Source organism: Hermetia illucens, chromosome 1, assembly GCF_905115235.1.
Source record: "Hermetia illucens chromosome 1, iHerIll2.2.curated.20191125, whole genome shotgun sequence".
NCBI classification, from domain to species: domain Eukaryota; kingdom Metazoa; phylum Arthropoda; class Insecta; order Diptera; family Stratiomyidae; genus Hermetia; species Hermetia illucens.
Window position 1 is genome coordinate 79,411,327 of NC_051849.1, and position 22,963 is coordinate 79,434,289.

The 22,963-nt window shown below is 37.6% G+C and overlaps 1 protein-coding gene across 1 annotated transcript; it reads left to right on the forward strand.

Annotated features, from left to right (window-relative positions):
* The first annotated feature begins 927 nt into the window (after nt 1-927).
* On the forward strand, nt 928-17,272 carry LOC119646415 (U-scoloptoxin(19)-Sm1a). The gene is made up of 3 exons (XM_038046860.1): nt 928-1,357; nt 16,682-16,831; nt 16,896-17,272. Exons 1-3 carry the CDS (start codon nt 1,276-1,278, stop codon nt 17,018-17,020), a joined length of 357 nt encoding a protein of 118 aa, XP_037902788.1. The 5' UTR covers nt 928-1,275; the 3' UTR covers nt 17,021-17,272.
* Nucleotides 17,273-22,963: the final 5,691 nt, after the last annotated feature.

Here is a 22,963-nt window from a genome sequence, read left to right on the forward strand (position 1 = left end):
AAATTTATTGATTTTGAATTTTAATTAATTTGTCACAAGACACAATCAAAACATGCAAATTTTGAAGTATTGCTATTTCCGTAAAATGAAGCAGCAAAAGATTCTTCCGCTAAAATAAAACTAAGAAATTTGATCTTCGGTCGGGAAAAGTGGGGGCTAGGAAGTGCAACAATTGAACCTTCTGTTGGCATTCTAATTTATGTAAATCATTTGTAGATATACCTCAAGTGGAAATATTGATTTGTTTTCACAAAATCAGAAGATAATAACTTATCCTTTTTGGGTAACATTTCCACATGAGCTTTTAATTTACAACGCAAGAAGCAAATCAAAAAACCGAAAAAATCTGGAAAAGATCTTCTGCAGAAGCAGTTCCACATGATAAAAGCCGTTCAGAACCACTTTGCAAACGGTTTAGACCGGATAGGGACAGACATTACCAGATAACGATAATGATTAAGAAATGTACAATTACTTTTATTAATTTTCAAAAAAATAAAATGAAGTTTCCATATAAGATTTCAGACAGGCTGGGGCTAATAAATACTTTTTTGTATAAATCGCGAGCAGAACTTATGATTTTGTCTCACCCCCTTCAGTTGGTGTGATATTATCTGCCCATAGCAGAGATAGTACATTATCACTATTAGAAAGTGATGTGGTGACTTCGTTTTTTTCTTCATGGGTGATTCGCTATATTGTTGGATTTCACCACCAATATGCTTTCCACAAAACGTTCTAACATGTTGAGTCGGCCTTAACTACTAACATCTAAACAGTATTAACATATTTTGTGGCCCGTATCTTTCGGGAGCAATACTGCACATATATGATGGCTCTGAAGTGAAACACTCGGCACCACTATCAGCACTGGTGATATACATATGGTGGGTTGTTATCACAGTTTCTGTGGAATATACTTTAATACGAGCTGATAGACTCTATCATTTGCATGTTCGTGTAAAGTGCGAAATATTTATTGATTCGTTCGGGCTCTAGTCTTTTGACGCTCAATTTGTTATATAATAGGCCTAACGACGTGTTTCAAGTGGAAAACAAAAATGAAAAATTTTCGGTAGCTTTATAAAGGAATTCGGAAGTTATGGGAACTTGTCAGTCAGCCAACGACTACATGCTGGGAAAATTCAATTGCGCGGAAGAAACTAGTGCGTGAAGTGGTTTAAGCCGTGGGTGTTTAGTGCAGTGTTTCAAACATATATAGCATAATATAAAAAATATTTTATCCGGTTTGGAAGTGAATTTGAATAATACATAATGGCAAAATATTTGTTATGTGCAGTTGCTCTTGTTGTTTTTTCTACTAATGTCCTGTGCATCCCTTTAGAAAATTATCAAAGTAAGTTGGAATTAATAATACTGCGAAACTTAAAGAAATTCGGTATTCACACGTAAAAGTGTAAAAAAGGGATTCTATGCTCTCACTATTGTGAAAGGAAGCTTACTTACTCCTGTACACTACCTTCCTATTTGCGCTTTCTTGATTACTTGAAGTTATATTCCTAGTAAAGCTGTGCATTTCTTTGCGCCATGTAGAGAATTTCGTTTTCTCATTTTTTCCGGCAACCTTCGAAAACTCGGTAGTGATTTCATAGTTAACTGTACCGGTTGTTCCAAAAAAACTTGATGTGACTTTCCATTGTAAATTGGGAATTAGGTTTGCAGCTCTTGGAAATTACTAAAAGCAAGTCCAAGTAAACTTTTGGAAATTCGTTGATAGATTTATCTAAAACTCAGCAATTCGAATTGAGAGGCTTTTTCCAAAAAGTACTATATTTATTTGGACTATTTTTTAGGAAATACGATCGTCATTTTCTAGTTCATTTATGCCTAACACTTAATATACATATATTTTATTTATTTATTTGAAGAACATTATTCTATGGTAAATTATCCAAAGTATTTTCCATGCATTCCGCACCTTTTGGTTTTATCAATGGATTTAGTATTTGTTGAATGTAAGTGGTGATATGAGAGTTGGACATGAAACGTAGTGCTAGAATTGTTACGGGTCTATAGGAAATAGGGAATATTCTTCATTTAAATGAAAAAATCAATTTTATATAGATTATAAGAAACAATAATACTGGAAGTATTTGCTACTAGAACTCGATTAGATTAGATAACCAAAGAACCATTTTATATCTAATATCGTGGTGTTATGGAATACAAAAATGATGTCGCTTTAGTGCTTGCAGGAATGTAATTTTGCAGCAAATTAAACTACCATGACAACTGGAATAAAACTCCCCAACGAAGTTCCTCCAGTTTTGACGACCTGTCATAGATGCGTGTAGCCTATTATTTTCTTGTTGCAAGATGTTATCTTCCTTGAAACTTCTTCAATATTAGATGCCTATCTTAACCGCTTTCTTCAATCTCCTAGTTCCTCTATTACTTCCTGATAGTAAAGATTAGAATTAATCATTTGGTAGGTACAGAGGAATATATACTTTCGCTACCCCCGGAGAGAGAGCATCAACTAGTTATTCGTTTTTTTGTTTGCCATTTTGCTCGCTGTTTAGTTAAAATATTAATTTTGCAATCCAAACAAGTTTCTGAAAGATATTATATCTTTAGTTAAAACGTTCCTTAAGGTATCATTTTTGAGACAAGGCGGCGACATTTTTTCCCAAGTTCATAAATGCCCCATAAGGCCATGCTACATTTTGATTTTTTTCGAAATTAAATCTAAAATCGTTTTAGAAATGAATACATATGTTCTTAAGGCCCTGATTTTTCCTTAGGTTGGACAGAAATAAATGATAACCTGGATAAGGAATTGAATAAATTAAAATAAAGACTTACAATAGTGGTAAACCTCCAAAACACCTTCCAGTTTAATCCACTGGAATAAGCTGATAAGTCGTGAATAACTATATTTTAAAAACTACAAATGGAAAGTCTCAATTAATACTTTCTGAAGTAGGCTTTAGTTTTGACATGAAGAATTAAAAATTATCTTCGATGCTGAGTATTGTAATTATTGTGGCTCTCAAATTTGTAGTTTGGGATTCAGTAGGGGAGAATTTAGTACATTATGGAATAAAGTGGATATATAGTACTTCTTGAAATGAATGCATTCATATAGTTTTTTTGGAACAGTATAGATTTTTCAACATCACATTTTTTTGTATTATGAAATATGAACAAATTTTCGATACAACACTAACCGCAGGAGGTTGCCGGTTCTCCCTAATTGTTTCGTGTTTTATGTGGTGTGGAAGGAAATACTTCTATTATTCCATAATTATGCCTGCCTTAATTTCAATTTTGTTACATCTGTCCCACTTATGTTTGTCTTTTTTGGCCAGATATCATCTGGCCAAAATACAATATACAAAGCCTAATTATAAAATCACTTGTTAGGTTTGGCAAAATATCACGCTCTGTCTAATCAAATCCACTATCTGTCTGTGTTACCCTTGAAATAAAGCGGAATGTATTTTGGTTGGTATTTTGGTTGATCTCAACAAATGAAATATTAAAGTGTTAAATGAAAGAATTCAGTGATTTGTAGCATTGCACTCTACTGCTCTAATTTTGCTATAAAAGTCACAATCAGGCAATCAAGGAAGGATCATTTATAGGATGTTTTGTAAATTTTTGACTTGATTTTACAAATTTTGATATTATATTGGAAAGCAAATTAAAAATGTTTTAAATTATTTTTTCAATGATACGGTTTACTCTCTTTAAAATTTACTCTATTTTTCGTGCGTAGTTTCCAAACAGCCTTCACTCTGAGTAACGATCATTTTCTTCGACTCTTATTTTTGGTGATTTGAAATAAATGGTTTTGAAGTTGGAAAATGAATCTAAATTCATTTTTTTAAGGTATTTTGTAACACACAACCTTATTAAAATTGGTTTACTGCCTGTCTGTCTGTCCGTTGGTCTATCTGTCATTTTTCTCGGAAACGGTTATACCGATTGACACCATTTTTTTTGGGAACATGTTACTGGGAACGCATACGCATATAGTGAGCTCCATCGTTCTACGTTGAATTTACCATGCAAAAGGGGAATGTATTTTTTTTTACCAAATAAAGCCATGAAGGACCTCGATTAGTAATTTTGAAAACTGTTTCAGTTTTGAGATTTAATTTACGAGGGGGAAAGAGGGGGGCTGAAAAGTGATCCTTACTTTCACGGATCAATTCTCAGAACCTGCTCAGCCCAAAAATCTGAAAGAAATCAGGAAGTGTTATTAACAGTATATTACTATAATTTTTAGCAATTGCAGCAACATTGGCTATAATATAGAGCACGATCCTATCAAATTTCGTGGAAATTGCACTATTATTAATAAAGTTATAATAGGTCAAAATTGTCCCTTCTGTATGAATTCTAAGACTTTTAATGTCAGTATCACATAAAAGTGAATATTCTCACATAATATATGCTTATACATTATGTGCTAGGTACTAATGGGACATGTACCCTAAAATGGCTTAATAAAAGAAATACACAAAAGCTTTCATACATCAAGCGTCCAGCTTCCGGTCTCCCGACTTGCTTAATCCTATTCTTACATATTTGCATTTATCAAAAAAACTCTTAAAGTCCAAAAAAGAATTCAATGAATATTGATCCACAATACGCACTCAAAATTATAAAAAATAACACTCTTGAATCAAGGAAAGAAATGCCAATATTTTCATTTTTAGCGCTGTGTAAGTCAGGATTTTAGAATGATATTTTACAGTGTTTAGAGGGCAGTGAATGAAAACAGAAACCAGGAATTTTTCCAACTATAAATTTATTAATAATAAAAGATTTACATTAAATTTTTCAATATGCATCTATGTATATTTTCATTTGTGCCACTGAACCCATTCATATTTCGAACATGAACTTTTATGTTTAGATTTCACATCGAAGCATCATCATGGGCTTTTGCAGATCTAGTCGGTTGCGTATTAGCTAAGTCTGTCTTTAAGTCCTACCTCACTTTACGTCTGTTGTCCTTCATTTAATTTTTGGTAACTAACGTTAAAAATAAGGCTGATTTCAAAAATTTCCGCTTAACACTTTCATTTAATACTTAATACATTTAATACTTTCATTTAATACTATAATATCCGTTCACGTATATGAGCAGCACTATCTAAACTCAGTGGAATTCCTTGCATGCATTCACAGTTCCAATACTCTCATCACATTTGGTATACAACGAACTTTTCGTCCACATGATCTTTCGCTAATAATGGACGTTATAAATTTGTAGAGGGTAGGTAAGTAAGTTCTTAGAGACAAGGCAGATAGTCTTCGATGTGAGGAAATGTGAAAATTTATCAGGCCGACTAATCACTTATGCTATGTGTCAACCGAGCTTGTGTATTGGTGAACTCTTCGTACCAGAAATTCTGCTGCACAAGATCCAGACTAGCCCTCCAGACTAACTTCCAGGTGTGGTGATAGCTTCCTCAATGAATAATCTGCACGACTATGAAGTTCTTGCATTTTCCCTACTTACCTCTGACACGCTGCGGCGGCGTACAACCATTCAGACTGAAGCTATCCATTCCTCTTTCTTTTACAATCGGGCTTTTGGCTGCCAACTGCGTAGTTGAATTATTATTATTTTTAATATAATATTGTTATCTAACTAATTATCTCTAAAATTGCTACTTGGCACATTCCAGAAAACGAATATTTCAATCGAAAACTGAAAGCACTTCTGCTTTATGCCTAAAACATGATTAAAACTAAGTTTTTCGGTATTCTTGACACATATGTTGACATCAGTGTTGACATTTTAGTGCCAAAGGTTTGAAGTTGATCAGTTCCTTCTTCTCACTTTTCAGTACTTTTTTAGTTAAATAGGTACTTTTAAGTACTTTTCGATAGATGCCATGAGGAAGTTAATATTTGGTAATACCACATTTGCTGAATAACAAGATGGTCCAAAACTTGAACTGGTAACGTTACGCCACCTGTCGTACCTTTGGGAAACAGATCAAGGTTCCCGCAAAATTGGAAAAACTTAGTAGCGGTTTTTGGTGGATGCAGTCCACCATATCATATTAGGTATAGAATGACACACTAAGTAGAACATAAAGTAGGACGATCCACTGCGGAAGCTGGCAGTGCAAAAGCAACGCGAGGTGTTTCGCAATTCACATAAAAGTCTGTTCAAGCGCCACGACATTGAAAGAAGATGTTTCGAAGAAGACTTTTTAGAGCATAAGTAGACCATTTTCGGTAGCATTTTCATAGCAGCCCGGGAAGAAGAAAACCATTCATCTTTAAAGGTAACCGAAAAGAAAGCATGCTATAAAAATCAGAGGCTTTCAGTACTGTGGTTTAGTAAAAGTACTTTATATGATGATGACGCAATTAACTTACTTTAAATGTAGAACTTCGACTTACTATAATGTTGTTATTATTAACAACATTATATATTCCATTTCATTCAAACCTCCCAAAGTTATGTCCCTTATACTAATGCTAATTCTTGTTTTCTTAGGATGAAATTAAAGGGGGATTTTCAGGTAAATTTCTAAAATATAGTAATAAGGTTTTGTCTTTCATAAAACCTTAAAAAAAGTGATGATTTGATTGCAACCTACATATAAGATTATCTTGTCAGCCATCTTAGAGCTACATGGCGCATAGAAGATAGGAAAATCTCTAAATTTCTAAGTAAGCTTTGAGATAGTTGAAGTCAATTGTCAAAGGTCGTCAAGGATATTATTGTTGATACGCTCTATCTCATTCATCTCATCTCATTCAAAGTAAAAAAATAGTTGGGTGCAGGATGTGGATTACTGAACGCTGGTGTAGTCAAATAGCTCAATACTTCCAGTTGGAGTTACTCATTGGAGTATTGGGGAGTTGTGTTTTCATGTCTATTGCAAGACTTTATTGATTTTGGAATTATAATTCTCGGGCTTAAGTATCCGGATGGCTCAGTGGTTGCATAGCTAGGCTGTCTGCGCAGTCGAGTTTCAAATCTCACTGGTAGCAAGGAGATTTGTATTGAGACTGGATGTCTGATGCCAGTCGACTGAGTCGAGTTGTGAATGAGTACCTGAGTTAAATCAGGGTAATAATCACTGGCGAGCACAATGCTGCCTACATTGTCTTAATTAAAGTGGTCTAACACGCTTGAAGGCCCAGATCCAATTGCATTGTTGCGCCAACCATTACTATTATTACTAATTCTAGGATATATCTTTAATATCTGACAAAATGAACATCTCCTCTTGGGTATTTAAATTTCAAAATAGCCAACCCACCAGGTGAGGTGGATTCAAGATTGATTGATTGATTCAAGAAGTTGGAGAAGGTAATTGGACATTTCAAATCTAACATCTACAGAAATTTAGTTTTCGTTGATCTCGCAGTAATCTTTGTGAGGCGTTCATTTTCCAACCAGGAAACTTCGGCCTACATTAAAGGTATTCAAGTTTCCAGTTATGTGCTTGTTTGTAGTCACTCAGTATGTTAGTTTTAGTATGTTACCCTCAGTGATTTGACGAAATCCGTAAAATGTATTCATGAAATCCTGATCTGCTTAGATTCGACAGAAATAGAACCTGTCTAGACTGGAATATTTTAGGGATTGATAAGAATTATCAAGCTTTACATCCTGGCCATATTATATCCCTTGGTGAATCATTTTTTTTCCTCACTGCAATGGTACTTCGTTTTGTTTTCGCATATATGATAATTATTGTGATGATGTAAACGTTGGGTTACTAAGTTTCATTGAATTTCAAAGCTGTCTTAAATCATTATTTGAATGGTTTGATCATTTCTTATCAACAGTGTCGAGCTAACAGTGAGTGATTCAGTTATGATGATTGTTTTGAATTTGCGTATCATTTTGAATGAATGCGTTGTAAGAATTTGTGTTGATTAAGATGTATATGTCGAACAATTAACTATAACCTATAACCTGACTGAGTTCCGTTTTTGCATTATCTGGAAGCCAAGAAAATTCTAGGTAATGAGATTTTTCTAAACGAAGAAAAATTCAACCATCCTTAGCAAACAAAGTAAAATTGAAACGCTAACCACCAGGACTCGATCAGCCTTTTAAATATTAATTAATTAAATATTCTTTGATTGCAGACTTTATACCAAAAACTAAATTGTCATGACAAGTATTTGTCAAAGAGTCAATGAAACTACTGTATCTTACTATCAATTCCGCGGCAATATTAATTGGGCATCTATATTGAAGAGTATCTCTGGACATTTTTATGTCAAGTTATTATTAGTTGTGTTGTTGAGGAAGGCATTCAAATTTTGTTCAGCGTTAATCCTCTCATAAATTCACAGTTCAACTGCCAAATAACTTAAAATGATAAACAACTCGGGTATAAAGGCTTTGTGTACATCGTTTGTGAGAAATTTCCCATTCACGTTTTCCTATTCGCATATACCTCCAATTGAAAATGCTCCTTGATATTCGTACATATGTATTTCCAAACTCCAACTCTGCCGTTCATATGCGTTCACTTTATATAATGATGACGTCATACACGTTTTATAGTGCGATAAAATCATGTGAAACACGCAATTTTGACCCTCTATAACTTTGTTAATAATAATTCGATTTTTTGTTGCTTATAACCATACTAAATTTTGTACTTCTAGGATGAACTCAAGGGGTGTTTCCGGGAAAATTTCCAAAATATGATAATATACTATTATTAATTTTATTTAGGCACACGTTTTGAGCTCTCCTCTATGTTACATTCAGTGTCAAAAAAGTCATCAGTTTGGAAAAGTACTAACTGAACCCTTTCATTTGATTCGCAACACGACCATATTCTATGCAAAAAAGTGTACTCTGCCATTTCACATATATGGGGTGCCCCCCACCGCCAAACTTAATTCAAAATGCCGCCACTTGCCATATATACAGAAATTCAAAGACCGCACCTTCTTACCAAATTTTGTGACAATTGGTTTAGATGTTTGCGAGTAAATCGGGTATGACAGACAGACAGATAGACGGACAGACAGACAGACAGACATCGAATCGATTTTCATAGGGCTCACCTAATAGCAGCGAAGGGCAAAAGGGCAGGGGAGAAGTAGCTCCTTTATATATGGAATTTTAATATTTCACTCGAATGTCAATTATTCTCGTTAATTATGACGTAAGCATCTTATTTGCATGGCTTAAAATGGAATAAATTCGTGCGAAATTGATAACGCTGAATTGCTATAACTTTGAAACTAATAGCCGCATTCTCATAAAAATGTGCAGTATTGTGCGCGATACTGTCCTCTATGTTACTGGGATGAACTTAAGCGGAGTTTCCCGTCAATTTCTAAAAGTTAGTAATATACTGTTATTAAGTTTATTTGAGTAGATATCGGAATGGAACATATTTTGAGGCCTAGATTTCTTGGGTAGGGTAGTTTCCGAAAATGAATCCTGTCTTACTTTAAATGTGCACATTTTGGGCTCTTTACTCGCGTATTTTGCAATTTACGTCAAAACTGAAAGCTGCTTGTGAAACTACTAATAGAGACCTTTCATATGATATCCCACAAGGGTACATGCATGCATGGGGAGCCCCTCCTCTAAACTCCACCTAAATTTATGCCATTCACTGCATGTGTGGGATTTCATAGTTCGCATATGTCCACGGAATTTAGACTGAATCGGTGTAGCCGTTCCGGAGAAAAGTGCGTGTGAAAAACTGACAGTGAATCGATTTTAGTAAGGTTTAGTTTTACACAAAACCTTAAAAAGAAACTTTTCCTCCTTTCCTCCTAAAACTATGAATCGCCTATTGCACATATTGCACATTGCTTATACTTAAATTGCCGGGGAAATAATTAATGCCGGTTCGGGGTTTTATTTTTGAAACATGTCCTTGGTTTTGTCTTCATTCTGCTTTGTTGCCTCTTCACTTATAACGTGCAACTACTGCACTTGAAGACATGTACTAGTTTCTTTTAGAGGAACGTGAGAAGCCTGTTAATTTTCGGTTAAAATACAATACCATATCTTTTTTGCCATCTGGAGCAATCTGTTGAGCTGATCACGTACTTTATGCCAAAATTTTATGGACATAATGCATATTCATATAATATCTATACCACGATTTGTCTACCAAGGACGGATGCAAAGACATAATCAATGAACCAGTGATAGTAAATTTTAAGTCATCCCACGATTATTTTGAACGGGTTATTCACCGTTTTGAACTACGTGTATTCTTTGCATTCATATTTCTACCACAACCTGGTGGAGCACGGCGCATATTTGTGCCTGACTCTTATTCAGGAAATCTGTCTGGCGTGGAATTGTATTGCCTGGGCACTCTGGTTTGACAAAATGTCGAACGAAGAGCTACGTCAGCGCTGACATGTTGCATAAGGGTGAAGTGACAATGGCTAAATCATTCCTAGCTATGCCATGCGGTGAAACCGGCCGATGATTGGGGTTCTAGAACTATGCGGGGTAGAACAGAAACTGAAGAGTGAAGATTTCTTTGAAAGTTCTAGAGGGAGGGCAATAACAAGAATTGAGAGTGATAACGCAATGTGCTCTACATAGAGTGTCATGGTAATTATCTATACATAATCTTCTTACATAATTCAGTACTAGTTCAGTACTAGATTATTGATGTAACAGTATGATTAGTTTGAGTATACGGATTACTTAGTCTTTGGATCGTTTTGCTTACGGAGGTCGTGACTCAAATCTCATTACTTTCATTTACCACTTATCCTGTGGTTCTATGCGACCTCCACATTCTTCATGTCCTTGGTGTTGGTCACTTTGATTGATGCCCTTTTAATATTATATATATAAGAGAGGAAGCCTCATTAAACTTTCGTAGATTCCAGTAAATCGAAAAGGATATGGTTCAGAAGAATACTGTTCACTTATAATTTAGTTACTATCAGTTTCCTCCTTTCATTTCAAACTCAAACAAAACGCGGTCATTTAGATTTCCCATTTGCCTTATACATGTTGACTCGATGTTGTTTCGGTCAGTATGTTATGTTCCTCGGTTCAGTAGAAATGTTAGTTTTAAGAGCTTAAGTAATTGCTAGAATTTATATTGTTGGTGCAATCATATTGAGTGTAGTTCTGGTGGGTTGCACATTTCTTTTCCGTGGTTACACGTTTTTCTTAACGTGGTTTTACTTTTGTAGCAGTTTTTAAGGTTTTGTTGTAAATAAAACTCCATCCACATTTAAGATAGATTCAAAATACTTTTTTCGCCGAATATATCCATATGGGGTATCAGATGAAAGGCGTCAAATACTTTTCGAAGCAGATATTAGTTTTAATATTGGCTGCAAAGGTGAAACTACCCGACCGAAAAATATGAAAATAATTATGGTAATCTATGCATATGGTGTTTAGGCCTCAAAATACCGTGTGTAACAATAGCATATTATTAAATTCTGGAAATGTACTGTGTACCCCCCCCCCCCTTTAAGTTCATTTTAGATCCATAAAAAGTTGAAACTTGAAGTATCATACTGGAAAGTTTGGTGTAAATCATACTATTATTACCGAAGTTATAGTAGGTCGAACATGCCACTTGAGCATCAAATCACTACTTCCCAAGAGGTAAAATGTCATTATATATGACATTCGATGAAATCCGATTGAATATCAGGTATATTCGATGTACGATGTACAAATGAGACCATCGTGTATTCAAACATTCTGGCATAAAAAATTAACAAAATATTTCTACCCTGAAGCTTCGAGCGAAATAGAAAACTTCTAGACATACCTTACCCTACAAACCAGACGAATTTATTTTTGATCCAGGAAGTCCTTAAGTTTCAAATCCTCTGTACTAGTCATGTTTCTTAAGAAAAATTATAATGGAATGATTGATAAGGTCTTCAAGATTAGCAGTTGTCGCGAATGTATATTAAATAGTGGAAGGAATATTTATGCGGTACAAGCCAGTTCTTATATACATGCATGTATATATATATATATATATATTAAGAAAAGGCAACGATTATACTCTTGGCTATTTTTTCGGTAGAATCCATTTTCCCAGAAAAATTGATGAGCGAATTGCCCTTAAAAAAATTGCACAGAACAGTTGTTACTTTTTGGGATGTTCTAAAATTATCAGTGATCAGTCTCGGAGTACCAGCTCTTCTGCAAGGTGATATTTAGTTTCTACTGCTCTATGAAGTGAATCACGTTATATTTCCGTAATAGTGCATCCAATGCTCTATTTCTAGCGTAAGGATGCGACTCATTCCTAGAGACAATTATCTAAAGAAGTCAAATCACAGGATTGAGGTGGTTAGTCCGTTCATCAAATATTTATTTGAATGGGTCGTATGCAACATTGATGCTTTTTATTTGAACGCCAGAACGTTTAATCTGATTCTACCAATGATGTTTTTTAAGGTTTTGTATGAAACAAAACATATTAGAATCGAGTCGGTGTCAGTCTGTCTGTCTGTCTGTTACACTCGATTTATTCGGAAACGGCTTGACCAATTGTCATGAAAGTTGGTAAGAGTGTGCGATCTGTTGGTACCTTTACATAGAGCAAATGGCGCTTTTTTGTGTTAAGTTAAAGGGGGGGGGGGCTCCCCATATCTGTGAATTGTGGGCGCATAATTTTTTTTTCATAAAATGTGGCCATGTGGAGTATCAAATGAAAGGACTCAATTAGTACTCTTCGAAACTGGTTCTATATTTGATATTGGGTGAAACATAGGGGAGTGAGGGCTCAAAATATGACCCAGAAAAAGTGTAACAAGTCTCGTTCTCAGAACCTATCCAACCGAAAAATCTGAAAAAAAAATCACAGTAATGCATCTCTACGAAATCTAGGGCTCAAAATATATCCGGTTCCGATATCTGCACAAATAAAGTTAATAATAGTATATTTCCACATTTTAGAATTTTACCCGGCATATGTTGTTCTCAGAAGTACACTTATAATGAAGAACATAATGCACAATTTGGTCAAGTTTGAAGAAAATCCAACTATTATTAACAAAGTTATACGGGGTAAAACTTTACCTTTTTTTGTGAATTCCGTGCACTCTACAATCTGCATGACGTCATCATCACATATCAATTCGTCAATACCACAACGAAATGAGTTCTTATGAATGGGGTTATAAAGAATTATTTTGTTTTGGTTTTTTAGTCATTTGTATATGAATATCAATTACTCCAACCAGACATGTGTGTATGTAGGTATATAGTATATGCGTGTTAATGAAGTTTGAACTTTCCTTGGAGTGTTTGGACACAAGTTTAAAATGTTAAACACGATAACAATTGATACATTTGGGTCATCATCAACGCTTGCACTGCACACCCTCAATCGCTGATTGTTTACAATTGTGTATTTAAAAATCCGGTAATATTGCTAATAAGTCAGTTAGAAGTCAATCAGGCATCACATTCGGATAATGTATGTATACAACAACTTGTATTATAGTATTGACTTCGCACCATCTGACCAGAGAATATGGAGAGAAAATCTGTCTCCCACTGAAAATTATGTGGAAAACGGGGTCTGGATAAAAATTATTTAGATCTGGGGTGAAAATTACGTGGGCCTCGCTATCACGCCTTTTTGTCATTGAAATTTCTATTCCAAAACTCCAAGAAAACTCCAGACCCGGGGGGATTTCCACCTTTTCCACCCCCCTCTCGCCAGACCTGTTTGACTACCACTTGTTCCTACATTTTATTGATGGAAGGGTTTTTAATTGATTGGGATAGCTGATCAGGGTTTTCTAAGAATATCATTTGACGATATTGGCTAATTTGGGGTAAAAAACTTTTCCAGGTATAAGACGAGTAGTTCGGTTTTCTTGGTGTTCTAGTCCGTGCAGCATCCTGTATCTCTAGTGGTGCAATATGTTGTTTCCTCGAGGGTGAAAATAGATGGTAGGGAGGTGGCAATCTGGGTGAATGTTTTAGCTTTCGGGGAATTTTCGCTAATTTTGTTCATGTTAGAAACACTTTTTCCCTGCGGGTAATTGCGTTTTGATTTTAATTATCACACGCTAATACCTTGGTCGCCTTTCTTGTTTGGACTGTTTTGAATCACATGCATAGTGATGAAAATATGTGCCGTCATGGTTGAAAAGGTTGCATTGAGCAAATTATTCAATAACTATTATTATGTTAACAATAAAGCGGGGGTTCTCCCTCAGAAGGTCCTTCACTACAGGGATGATTTCAACTGAGATGAATAGATGAGGACACGCATCGTGACCCTGATAATTATATTTCTATGGTTTCAGACAAGCTTTTGTGCCGCTCATGTACCTAGGTTTGGGGCAGAGCTTGTTCTCATCTATAGTGTCACATGCTTGCTTAAAATCTATAAATATTTGGTGGACGTCCTTATCAAATTCCCTTATTTATTTGACAGTAAAATGTTGGTCAGTTATTGATTGTAGAGATGGTTTCAATGGTTTTGTTCGTATACACACTGATCATACGTTCTAATACCTTTGTTAAGATTTTATACCACGTACTAAGCCGTGATTTACCTTTGGAATTGTCACATAGTAGTTTGCCCCTTCTTTTGTGGGTTGTCAGCAACCACTCATGCGGCATTCGCTCTCGATCTAGATGTATCGGACCAAATCGTATATGGTAATTCTAGTCCATAGACTGCCTCATTGCATGAGTTTTTCTGGCCCTTGATAGTCGATTCTACATTTTCCAACGTTGAAGGGTCAATGAGCTGTTTGTCAACTTATCTGCGATTGGTTGAGCTGTCGGTGGAAAGTCAAACAGTACTTTAAAATATGATGCTTATCGTTCCTCTATTTCTTTGTTGTCACTAATAATTATTGCCCTCCGCTCTAAATAGCGCCGTTTTAGTTGGTCTCAGGCTTTTTAATATTTTGAAAGTTTGCTTGATGGTGCTTTTCGCCAAATTGTTATCAATTTGCCACAGTTTGTCGTCGAAATATTTCATGTCTTTTGTATCATTACTTTGTTTGCTGCTCGTTTAAGGGGGTCATCCCGTGTGTCGGATCCGAGGAATCGAATTTTTTTTGGCATCAATTGTATCTAGATATAGTGTAGAATATATGATGATTGTGATTTTTTGATATTCGGAGTCGTTCGGAAATTATTATGTTAAACACGCGATAAGTCACATGCCAGATTTATGTCGCTCGCCGTAATAAAGTTCGTATTTATCGGTCCGAATGACGTTCGAATGACTTCGTTGAAAAGACAAGAATTGAAGCCAAGGCTGTACATGTGTTTCTTCAAGAAACCTGAGGTTTATGGACTAGGTATAGCAAATTAATGGTCAGTTAAGGCTTTATGGCTAAAAATCACGTTCTACTTTTTAAATGCGTTTTTCTCGAAACCGCATGTTGAAAATCGGCTGCCACCAGGACTTATTCAGAACATATTTCTACGGTCCGCAAACTAGTATAATCTCGATTCATTTAGTAGTTTTTTTTCATTGACAAAGCCGTAAAAAAACACCAAAATTAAAAAAAAAAATTAACACGGCGCCAAAAATTTAGTTTTTAATATTTTTTAATAATCCTAGTTTGCGGACTGTAGTTAAGTATGTACGTTAAAATGCCGTTTACTTTCTTTTTTTCTTTAAGATGATCGCAGCGCCCTCTAGCGTGGCAGCAGAAAAACACCTTTTTTTGGAGATGGGTGTATAAATTGTTCTGTATTTCAATAACGAACTTTGCGATCGGGCTGAAAAAATGCATGCTCAAGATATTAATAAATCCATGGTGAAAAATTCGTATTTGTCTCTTTCTCCAGTTCTTTACAAAAAATTTCTAAAAAAAAGCTAAAAAACCGTTCTTCACACGGCATGACCCTTTTAAGGTTGCAATATATCCTTTTATTCGTCCCTGTGTTTCGTTCGGTGTACTGTCTATATGCCTCTATTCGCAGTTTGCTGCACCATATTATCTAATATCAGGGATGCTAGATGACGGTCTTTTCTGGATCCCTTATTCAAAAGTGTTGAAATTTGATTCAATGTACTGGTTGTAGTGAATCGAAAAATTGTTCTGGATTATAATAGAAAATTATGTGCAACTTTATTTTAGTAATTTCAACAGTCCACGTTGTTTCTTGGATTCTTCGTACTTTTAGACTAAAAGTACTGCTGGTATCGCTGCTGGTTTAAGAGCACCAGTTGTATTAAGTGATTTAACATTCAGTTAATTCATTTGTTTGTTTGCGCGGTCATTTTCAGAGTATCAATCCAGTGCAACGCTGGTTTTGTTGGGTATTTGCAGATGACGGGTTGTTTCTGTTTTGAGGTGTGGAAAACTTGCCTTCGACCCTTATTCATTTGCAACTCGTGTAAGCTCTCAACGGACACCACAGGGCAAGGTAGCCTGATGCAGCAGTTGGTATTATTGGGATGCAAATTATAAAAGCAATTTGAAATTTTTTAGTTGATTTAGACGCCCCCGATTATGCTTCTCAGGTAAATTTTTTTAGGAGGATAAGGTACGGACCAGAAATGTATCTTTCCAAAACTTTAGAAACAGCTCAGCTTTTAAAATTTCTGTATCCATAATCTTGCTTCTGATATGAAGAATCCCATTCTAGTTTTAAAAATGAAACTCTGCAATGGTATACTATATCTTGTTACTTGTAGGCATGTTGAAACTTTACACCATTTTAAACTGACTTAAATTAAGCTTTATTTTTCGAATGAAATTTCAGCTATAATGGGCGTACGTGTATATGATCTTGATCCAGATTGTGCTATGCTCGGTGGATTATGCGTGAAATCGAAAGATTGTTTGCTACAGCCTACAAAGAGCGGTCTATGTCCTTCAAACCAACCCCGTGGTGTTGAATGCTGCTATGAGCGTAATTATAATAAGAAATTTTAATCGATCATTCATTAATAACTACTTTTGAAATAAAATTCAAGTTGCCGCCAAGGAAGGAACGTGCGCATCATATGGGGGCGAGTGTGTATCGGGTCCATGTAACGCGAATTTGCAGAAAACCGCCACTGATTGTAAGGGCAATAGGATTTGTTGCATACTGGTTTAATCGTTTTTGTGTCACTAACCTGGAGAAATAGTCAGATGTACGAGTACTTAGAATTCTAGGATTTTCCTAGGGCTACAACTATATATACATAATTCATGAATAATCTTTATGAAATTGCTTATTTCATCCATACCTTTCTCATATACCACGTAAACAAATGTTTATGCCATTCATTTTATATTTATTTTCAAGGCTTAGTCAGTTAGATATTATGTGTGATTAAAATAAAATATAATAAAACAATAAATCGGATATTTATGTGGTTCATAAATAAATGTTTATAAATTTAAATTGCCTTCTTCCGATTTTAAGATAAGAAATGGAACAAATTATATAACAAGTCGGAAATCGGAGTTTCGAGCTCCAGATATGAAAGGTGAGTTTTCTGGATTTTTAATGTGCTTTTCAATATCATGCGACGTAATATACTTTATACGGCAGAACTCAAGGGGTGTTTTCCGGTTGATTTAAAAAAAAGGTTGGTAATATACTATTATTACCTTTAACTTCGACTCAGCGTTGGTTGAGTTGCTTCAGTCTCGTTGCCACTTGTTCGAATCCCTGTTCGTCATGGGCGTTTGTGCTTGTCTTCTTGCTATCTCATTCCTACAAGCTTATCTCTTGCATTGCATTAAGTGTGATGCCAACGAAACTGAAACATAACTTCATAAAATAGGATGAATTTTTGGGTCTAGATTTCATACAGGCGCATCATCGTGACTTTCCCCAGGCTTTTCACGGGTGGATATTTTCTGAAAATGGGTCCCGTATGTGCCTTTAAAACTTTGCACCCGTCTCCATTTCACTCGTAACTTTTTTCACACTTCTATTAGCTGATATTTCGTTACGGAAAAATAAGCTTCGGCTAAATATGAAACCTACTTTATAGGCGCTTCCTTTCGGTTCTTTGTGAATACAGGCTGAGGATCCCTCCGTGTTACTGTGGGGTTTTTCCGTTTTATTTATTCCTCAAGGGTACCACTAGGTACGTCGTGTTTTATACAGCAGTAGCCACTGGCATTACTTTTATCTTGACCTATAGCGTTAGTCATATTATCCTGGAACTATTTCAGGATTTTTTTGAAGTCATTTTTAACAATTCATAGTCTGAAACGAAGAAGTAACCCTATTTACTATCTAGGCAGGCCATCAATATTAACGTTGGGCTTCATTCTTTGGCTTCATTTGTCTAACTTTATTAAAAACGCGACAGCATATCGTACGAGTAAAATAGCGTTGTTGTCAACGACAACAGAGAGCGCATTTAAAACAAAATGGGAAAACCGGAGGCGAGACGCTTCAAGTATAAAATTTTCTTGTGTCTCTATGTGAGGAACCATGAGTGCATGACAGTTCTCTTTATATTTTAAAAAAACTATTTGATAATGGGTAGGTAGGTATCAGTGGCGCTCCGGGGAGCCCCACTAGCGCTGTGGTGGATCGTTTTGATGCCAAACACATCGTGACTGCTGTCATGAGTGCAGGGAGGCAAAGTCCAGCTGGGTCTTCAGAGCTAGCCCGTAGCATTCACGAAGGAAAGCAGCTCTCCCACTCTGCATCTAGAAATTCCTCTGAGGCCCTCAAAGAATGGTTTACCCAATATCCGTATACCCCAGTATACTCTAGCTAGAGCTGGGCAATCGCAGAGGAAGTACATGAGGCAATGCGAATTGTAGGATATGCCTGGCGGCATGGTCCCCTATGAGCCAGTGTCCCGTGCAGACCGCCGTAATTTTGTATGCATTTGCACGTGACTGTTATAAGCTGGCCAAATCCTTCTTGACTTAGCACAGCTGGTAAGCCCTCGCCATCTATAGCCCGTGGCTGCTAAGTAGTGCGAGTCGATTCGGGCTTTGACAGCCGACACCGACTTTACCCGCCGAAGGGCTGCCAAGAGCAGAGCCCCGTCAGCCCAATCCGTCATCCTGCTCATCCCCGCTATATTCCTATGCCTGGGAACCCAGATGAGAGTGATCTTGAGTGTGTCACCCAGAATCTTCAGCGCGTGTGTGCATTGCCCCACTAGTCTAGAGGATGTCGCCACTGAGTACAAAGCATTGATGGCCGCTGGGTTGTCTGTCAGAATAGCAATGTTACGCTTGGTGCTCGGATCATAATCTAGCCATCGACAGACTTCCAGTATCGCCAGTACTTCCGCTTGAAATATACTGACGAAATCTGGGAGACCATACGACTCGGATACACTGTGTGTATTCGAGAAAACCCCCATGCCGACTCCACGTACCATCTTTGATCCATCGGCGAAGAATACTATGTCATAACCTTGCAACACGCCGCCGGTTTTCCACTCTGCCCTGATTGAAAAGTCCACAGTTTTGTACTGATGATGGGGGTAAGTTGCTCCCGAAATATATATATAATTGTAGTTTGGAGTAAGCTACTGGTTTATCAATTTTAGACTTAACTACAAATAGAAGACAATATCTAACCGCCACAGCAAAGTTTCTCGTGAAGTTCATCTTGCGAATTGAATAGTCCGTAGAGAATGCCCAGATTTATCGAGGTACTTCGTCTAGGATGCTACTGTGGCCGTAGGATTTCGCTGCCCAGCATCCAGACTAACGTAGTCTGACGACACTGCACGCTACTACGTATTTAATCGTATTTAATGTAGAGGTCTAGGGGGAGGATATGCAGGTATACATTGAGAGCATCTGCCAGGCTGGAGAGCCCCAGTAGCACTTGCCAACCGGATTCTTTGAATCCTATTAAGGTTCATTCTATTGTATGTTTTGCTCAAAACCTGACACCTGACGAATTTTCGATTTGATAGTCTCGCACGGCCGGGGTGGCCACAAGGCTCTGACTCATAGTCCTCCCGCGCTGGCGGGGAAGTGCGTCTGAACCGGCGGCTCCGAGATTTCTCCAGAAGATTCCTTCCACGAGCCTTCCGAATTTTTAAGAAAGGATGGGCTCTAATCTTCCTTGGAGAGAATTTTCCTGAGCCCTGCGGATTTGCTGGTGCTTTCGATGTTCTGACAATAGTCCAACCAAGACCGTTTCTTGGCGGTCTTAATGGTCGACTTGAACTTCTTCAGGCGGTCATTGTATGGCGGCCAATATTAATGCATGCAGCAGATGTCAGCTTCCTGAGGTTGTAAAGATCTTCATTCAGTAGGGCACGAGATTTTAAAGGCGGTATCAAATGCTTTTTCGAGAGCTCCGACTTTTGACTCCAGTTCGTTTGTTGTGCCAATCTTGCCAACTTGCACACCACAGAGTTTGTTCTTAATTACTTGATTAAACTTTCTCTAGTCGATACTCCTGGGTTCCGAAGGGTTTGGAGACCTCTGCGGCTAAATCTAGACTGAAAAGTATCCAACTGTTATCTGCAAAGGATCTCTGCTCAGACACTTTTCAGTTCTCCACCCTAAGAAGCCCATTGTCGGTTATTAAGGTGATATCAAGGACCCCCCCCCAACCATCACAGTTTTCCGAGCTGGGGAAATGGAAGGTGGGTGTACTTCCCCTGTTACACAGCGATAGGTTCGAAGTAACCATAAAGTTAAAGAATAACTCACCTTTCTCGTTGATTTTCGAGCTTCCCCAAAGCGTATGCCTTGCATTGGCGTCGCAACCTGTCAACAGGTTGGTCTTCTTTGTTGCTATTGTGTTCGTCAAATGTTCTAGATCTTCTAGCGGAACTGATTGGTTGTGAGCCATGTAAGCCGAGGGAATATACACGTTTTCTCCACCCGCATGCTCCAGTTTGACCACAACTAGATCACTGGAATTCAGGTCCGGATACAGAAAAGCGTGCATACTCTTTTTCGCGAGGATACTTGCTCTAGGTCTGTCCCGATCAACGCTGGGTTTGGAGCCCTTTGATTGTTCGGTCGCCACCGATCCAAGGATTCTTTATTTGTGTGATGTCGTTGTTTTCAGTCAAGCAGATTAACCTAGGTGCACTTCCAGTGCTGCAGATTTATCTGCATTACCCTCAGCATGATCTGCTTGCTTGACTGTCGCCAAAAACTTTATTAGTTTCGGATCAATGCGATACTTATGTAGGACATCGATTAGCCAGGTATGCTGGATGCTATCGAAGGCCTCGACATAATATATATCGTAACTAAAGAGGTTTCTTTGACCGCTAGTTGCTTGTCCTACAACTACCGAGTCGATAATGAGCTGGTTTTTGCGACCCCTTGAGCGAACTCGGCAGCACTTTTGCTCCTCGGTTCTGTCTGTTGGTCTCGAGGTACGCATTGACCCTTCCACTAATAATGGACGTTATGACGCTATGTGCCAACCGACCATGTATACTTGTGAACTTTTTGTACCAGAAGTTCTGCACCCGATCCAGACCTGGGCCCCTCTAGTTCTTCGAAGTGTTTGTAGGAGTGGCATGGCGGGTGTCTTCGGCGGTGATCTATCCCAACATTGTTTCGCTTTCAGCACTGAAAGCTGTACTGTCTGGACGCTCTGCTGGGATTCATTGAGTGATCTGAAAAAAACTCCGCTGATTCCTCGCCTACGTTGTTTTCTTGTCACGTCTGGAGTGACTTTCGTCATCCCGTCGCAACCGACTGCATATGACAGAAAGTTTCTTCTTTCTGCTTTTGATGCCGCTACCTCTGCCCCGTCGACTCTTGGCCACCAGTTTCCGCGATGACTTCAAGTTGAATACCCTCCCTGATGATAGCCGTGATTGCGTCGGTGCGAGTTATAAAGCGGTATTGATCTGCGACTCGTTGCACAGTTACGTACACGAATTGCGGGAAGCGCTTGACGAACGTCTAGTGCAACAAGGGGCAGTAAGATGTTGTACTCGCTCCTGCCGTTATTTCGTAATAGGGGCGGAAGATGAAGAGGTTCTTATCCTCAGCTCACAGTCCACTTCATCCGCTGCCTACACGAATACGTTGAAGGGTATGGGAAATAGCTGCAGCGGGTGGAGCAATGCTCCTGGTCGCTGTGGTGCCTAGACGTCAAATCGCCCCAACACTGGTGGTTTCGACGCCATGCTGTTCATTATGGGAGACGACTCCCGCTGTTTATCCGTACCGGACCTCAAATTTCTCCTTCTCATTTTTGGGTTTCCATTTTATATCTAACTTCTTGGTGTGCTAGCTTCCTCAGCGAGTAATCTGCAAGACAGCAAAGTTTCAGCACTTTTCTCGCCTACCCCCGAAAACGCTGTGGTGGTGTATAGCCATTCAGACTGAAGCTATCTATCGCGGAGTTATTTTATGTTCCATAAAAAAATCGCTAAAAAGCAAAAAAGTTAGCATTTATCGTGGTCAAACAGAAGCTTGGATCATATCGACAACACGTAACGTGATTGTGGTTCAAAATGAGTTCCGTTATGTTTCGTATTCTGTTTAGAAGCGCTGGGCTTTCTAGAATCTACTACAACAATTAGTTCCTTGCAAGTGTCGCGCGGCACAGGCCCGAAAATGGACAATAAGCAGTTGTCTCGTAACTTTAAAGAGCTAATCATTAAATATTGCAATAATAATAAAAGCGTATAGGAAATAAGTGAAATAATGGAAATGAGAAAGTCTGTTGTGTATCACGTCATAACAGATCTTAAAAACGTGGATCCGTTTATCACAAAACAGGTAGTGGCTGAACTGCGAACAGCCAGTCGAAACAAACAAAAAGACAAATTTTGTGGGACATAAGGAACAATTTGAAGACAACTGCAGAATCGATTGCACAGAATTTGGAGTACAAATATATAGTGACATTTCATCCTCATGCCGTCCGAAATTTCCTCCATAGGGAGGGATACTCCGAGGAAGAAGCCACTCCTTTCCCAAAAGACTATTGAAAACGACTTGAATATGTTCAAGAGTTCCTTTGTAAATCAAAAGAGTTTTAGAAAACAGTTATTTTTTGCGACGAGTGGAAATTTAACATTTTCGGTTCCGATGGCCCGCAATTGGTCCGGAGAAGAGCAGGTACTGCCTTAGAAGA

Coding starts and splice junctions, on each gene's coding strand:
- LOC119646415 (XM_038046860.1), top strand. CDS start 1,276: ATGGCAAAATATTTGTTATGTGCAGTTGCTCTTGTTGTTTTTTCTACT. Junction 1,358..16,681: donor CCCTTTAGAAAATTATCAAA/GTAAGTTGGAAT, acceptor ATGAAATTTCAG/CTATAATGGGCGTACGTGTA. Junction 16,832..16,895: donor TGTTGAATGCTGCTATGAGC/GTAATTATAATA, acceptor ATAAAATTCAAG/TTGCCGCCAAGGAAGGAACG.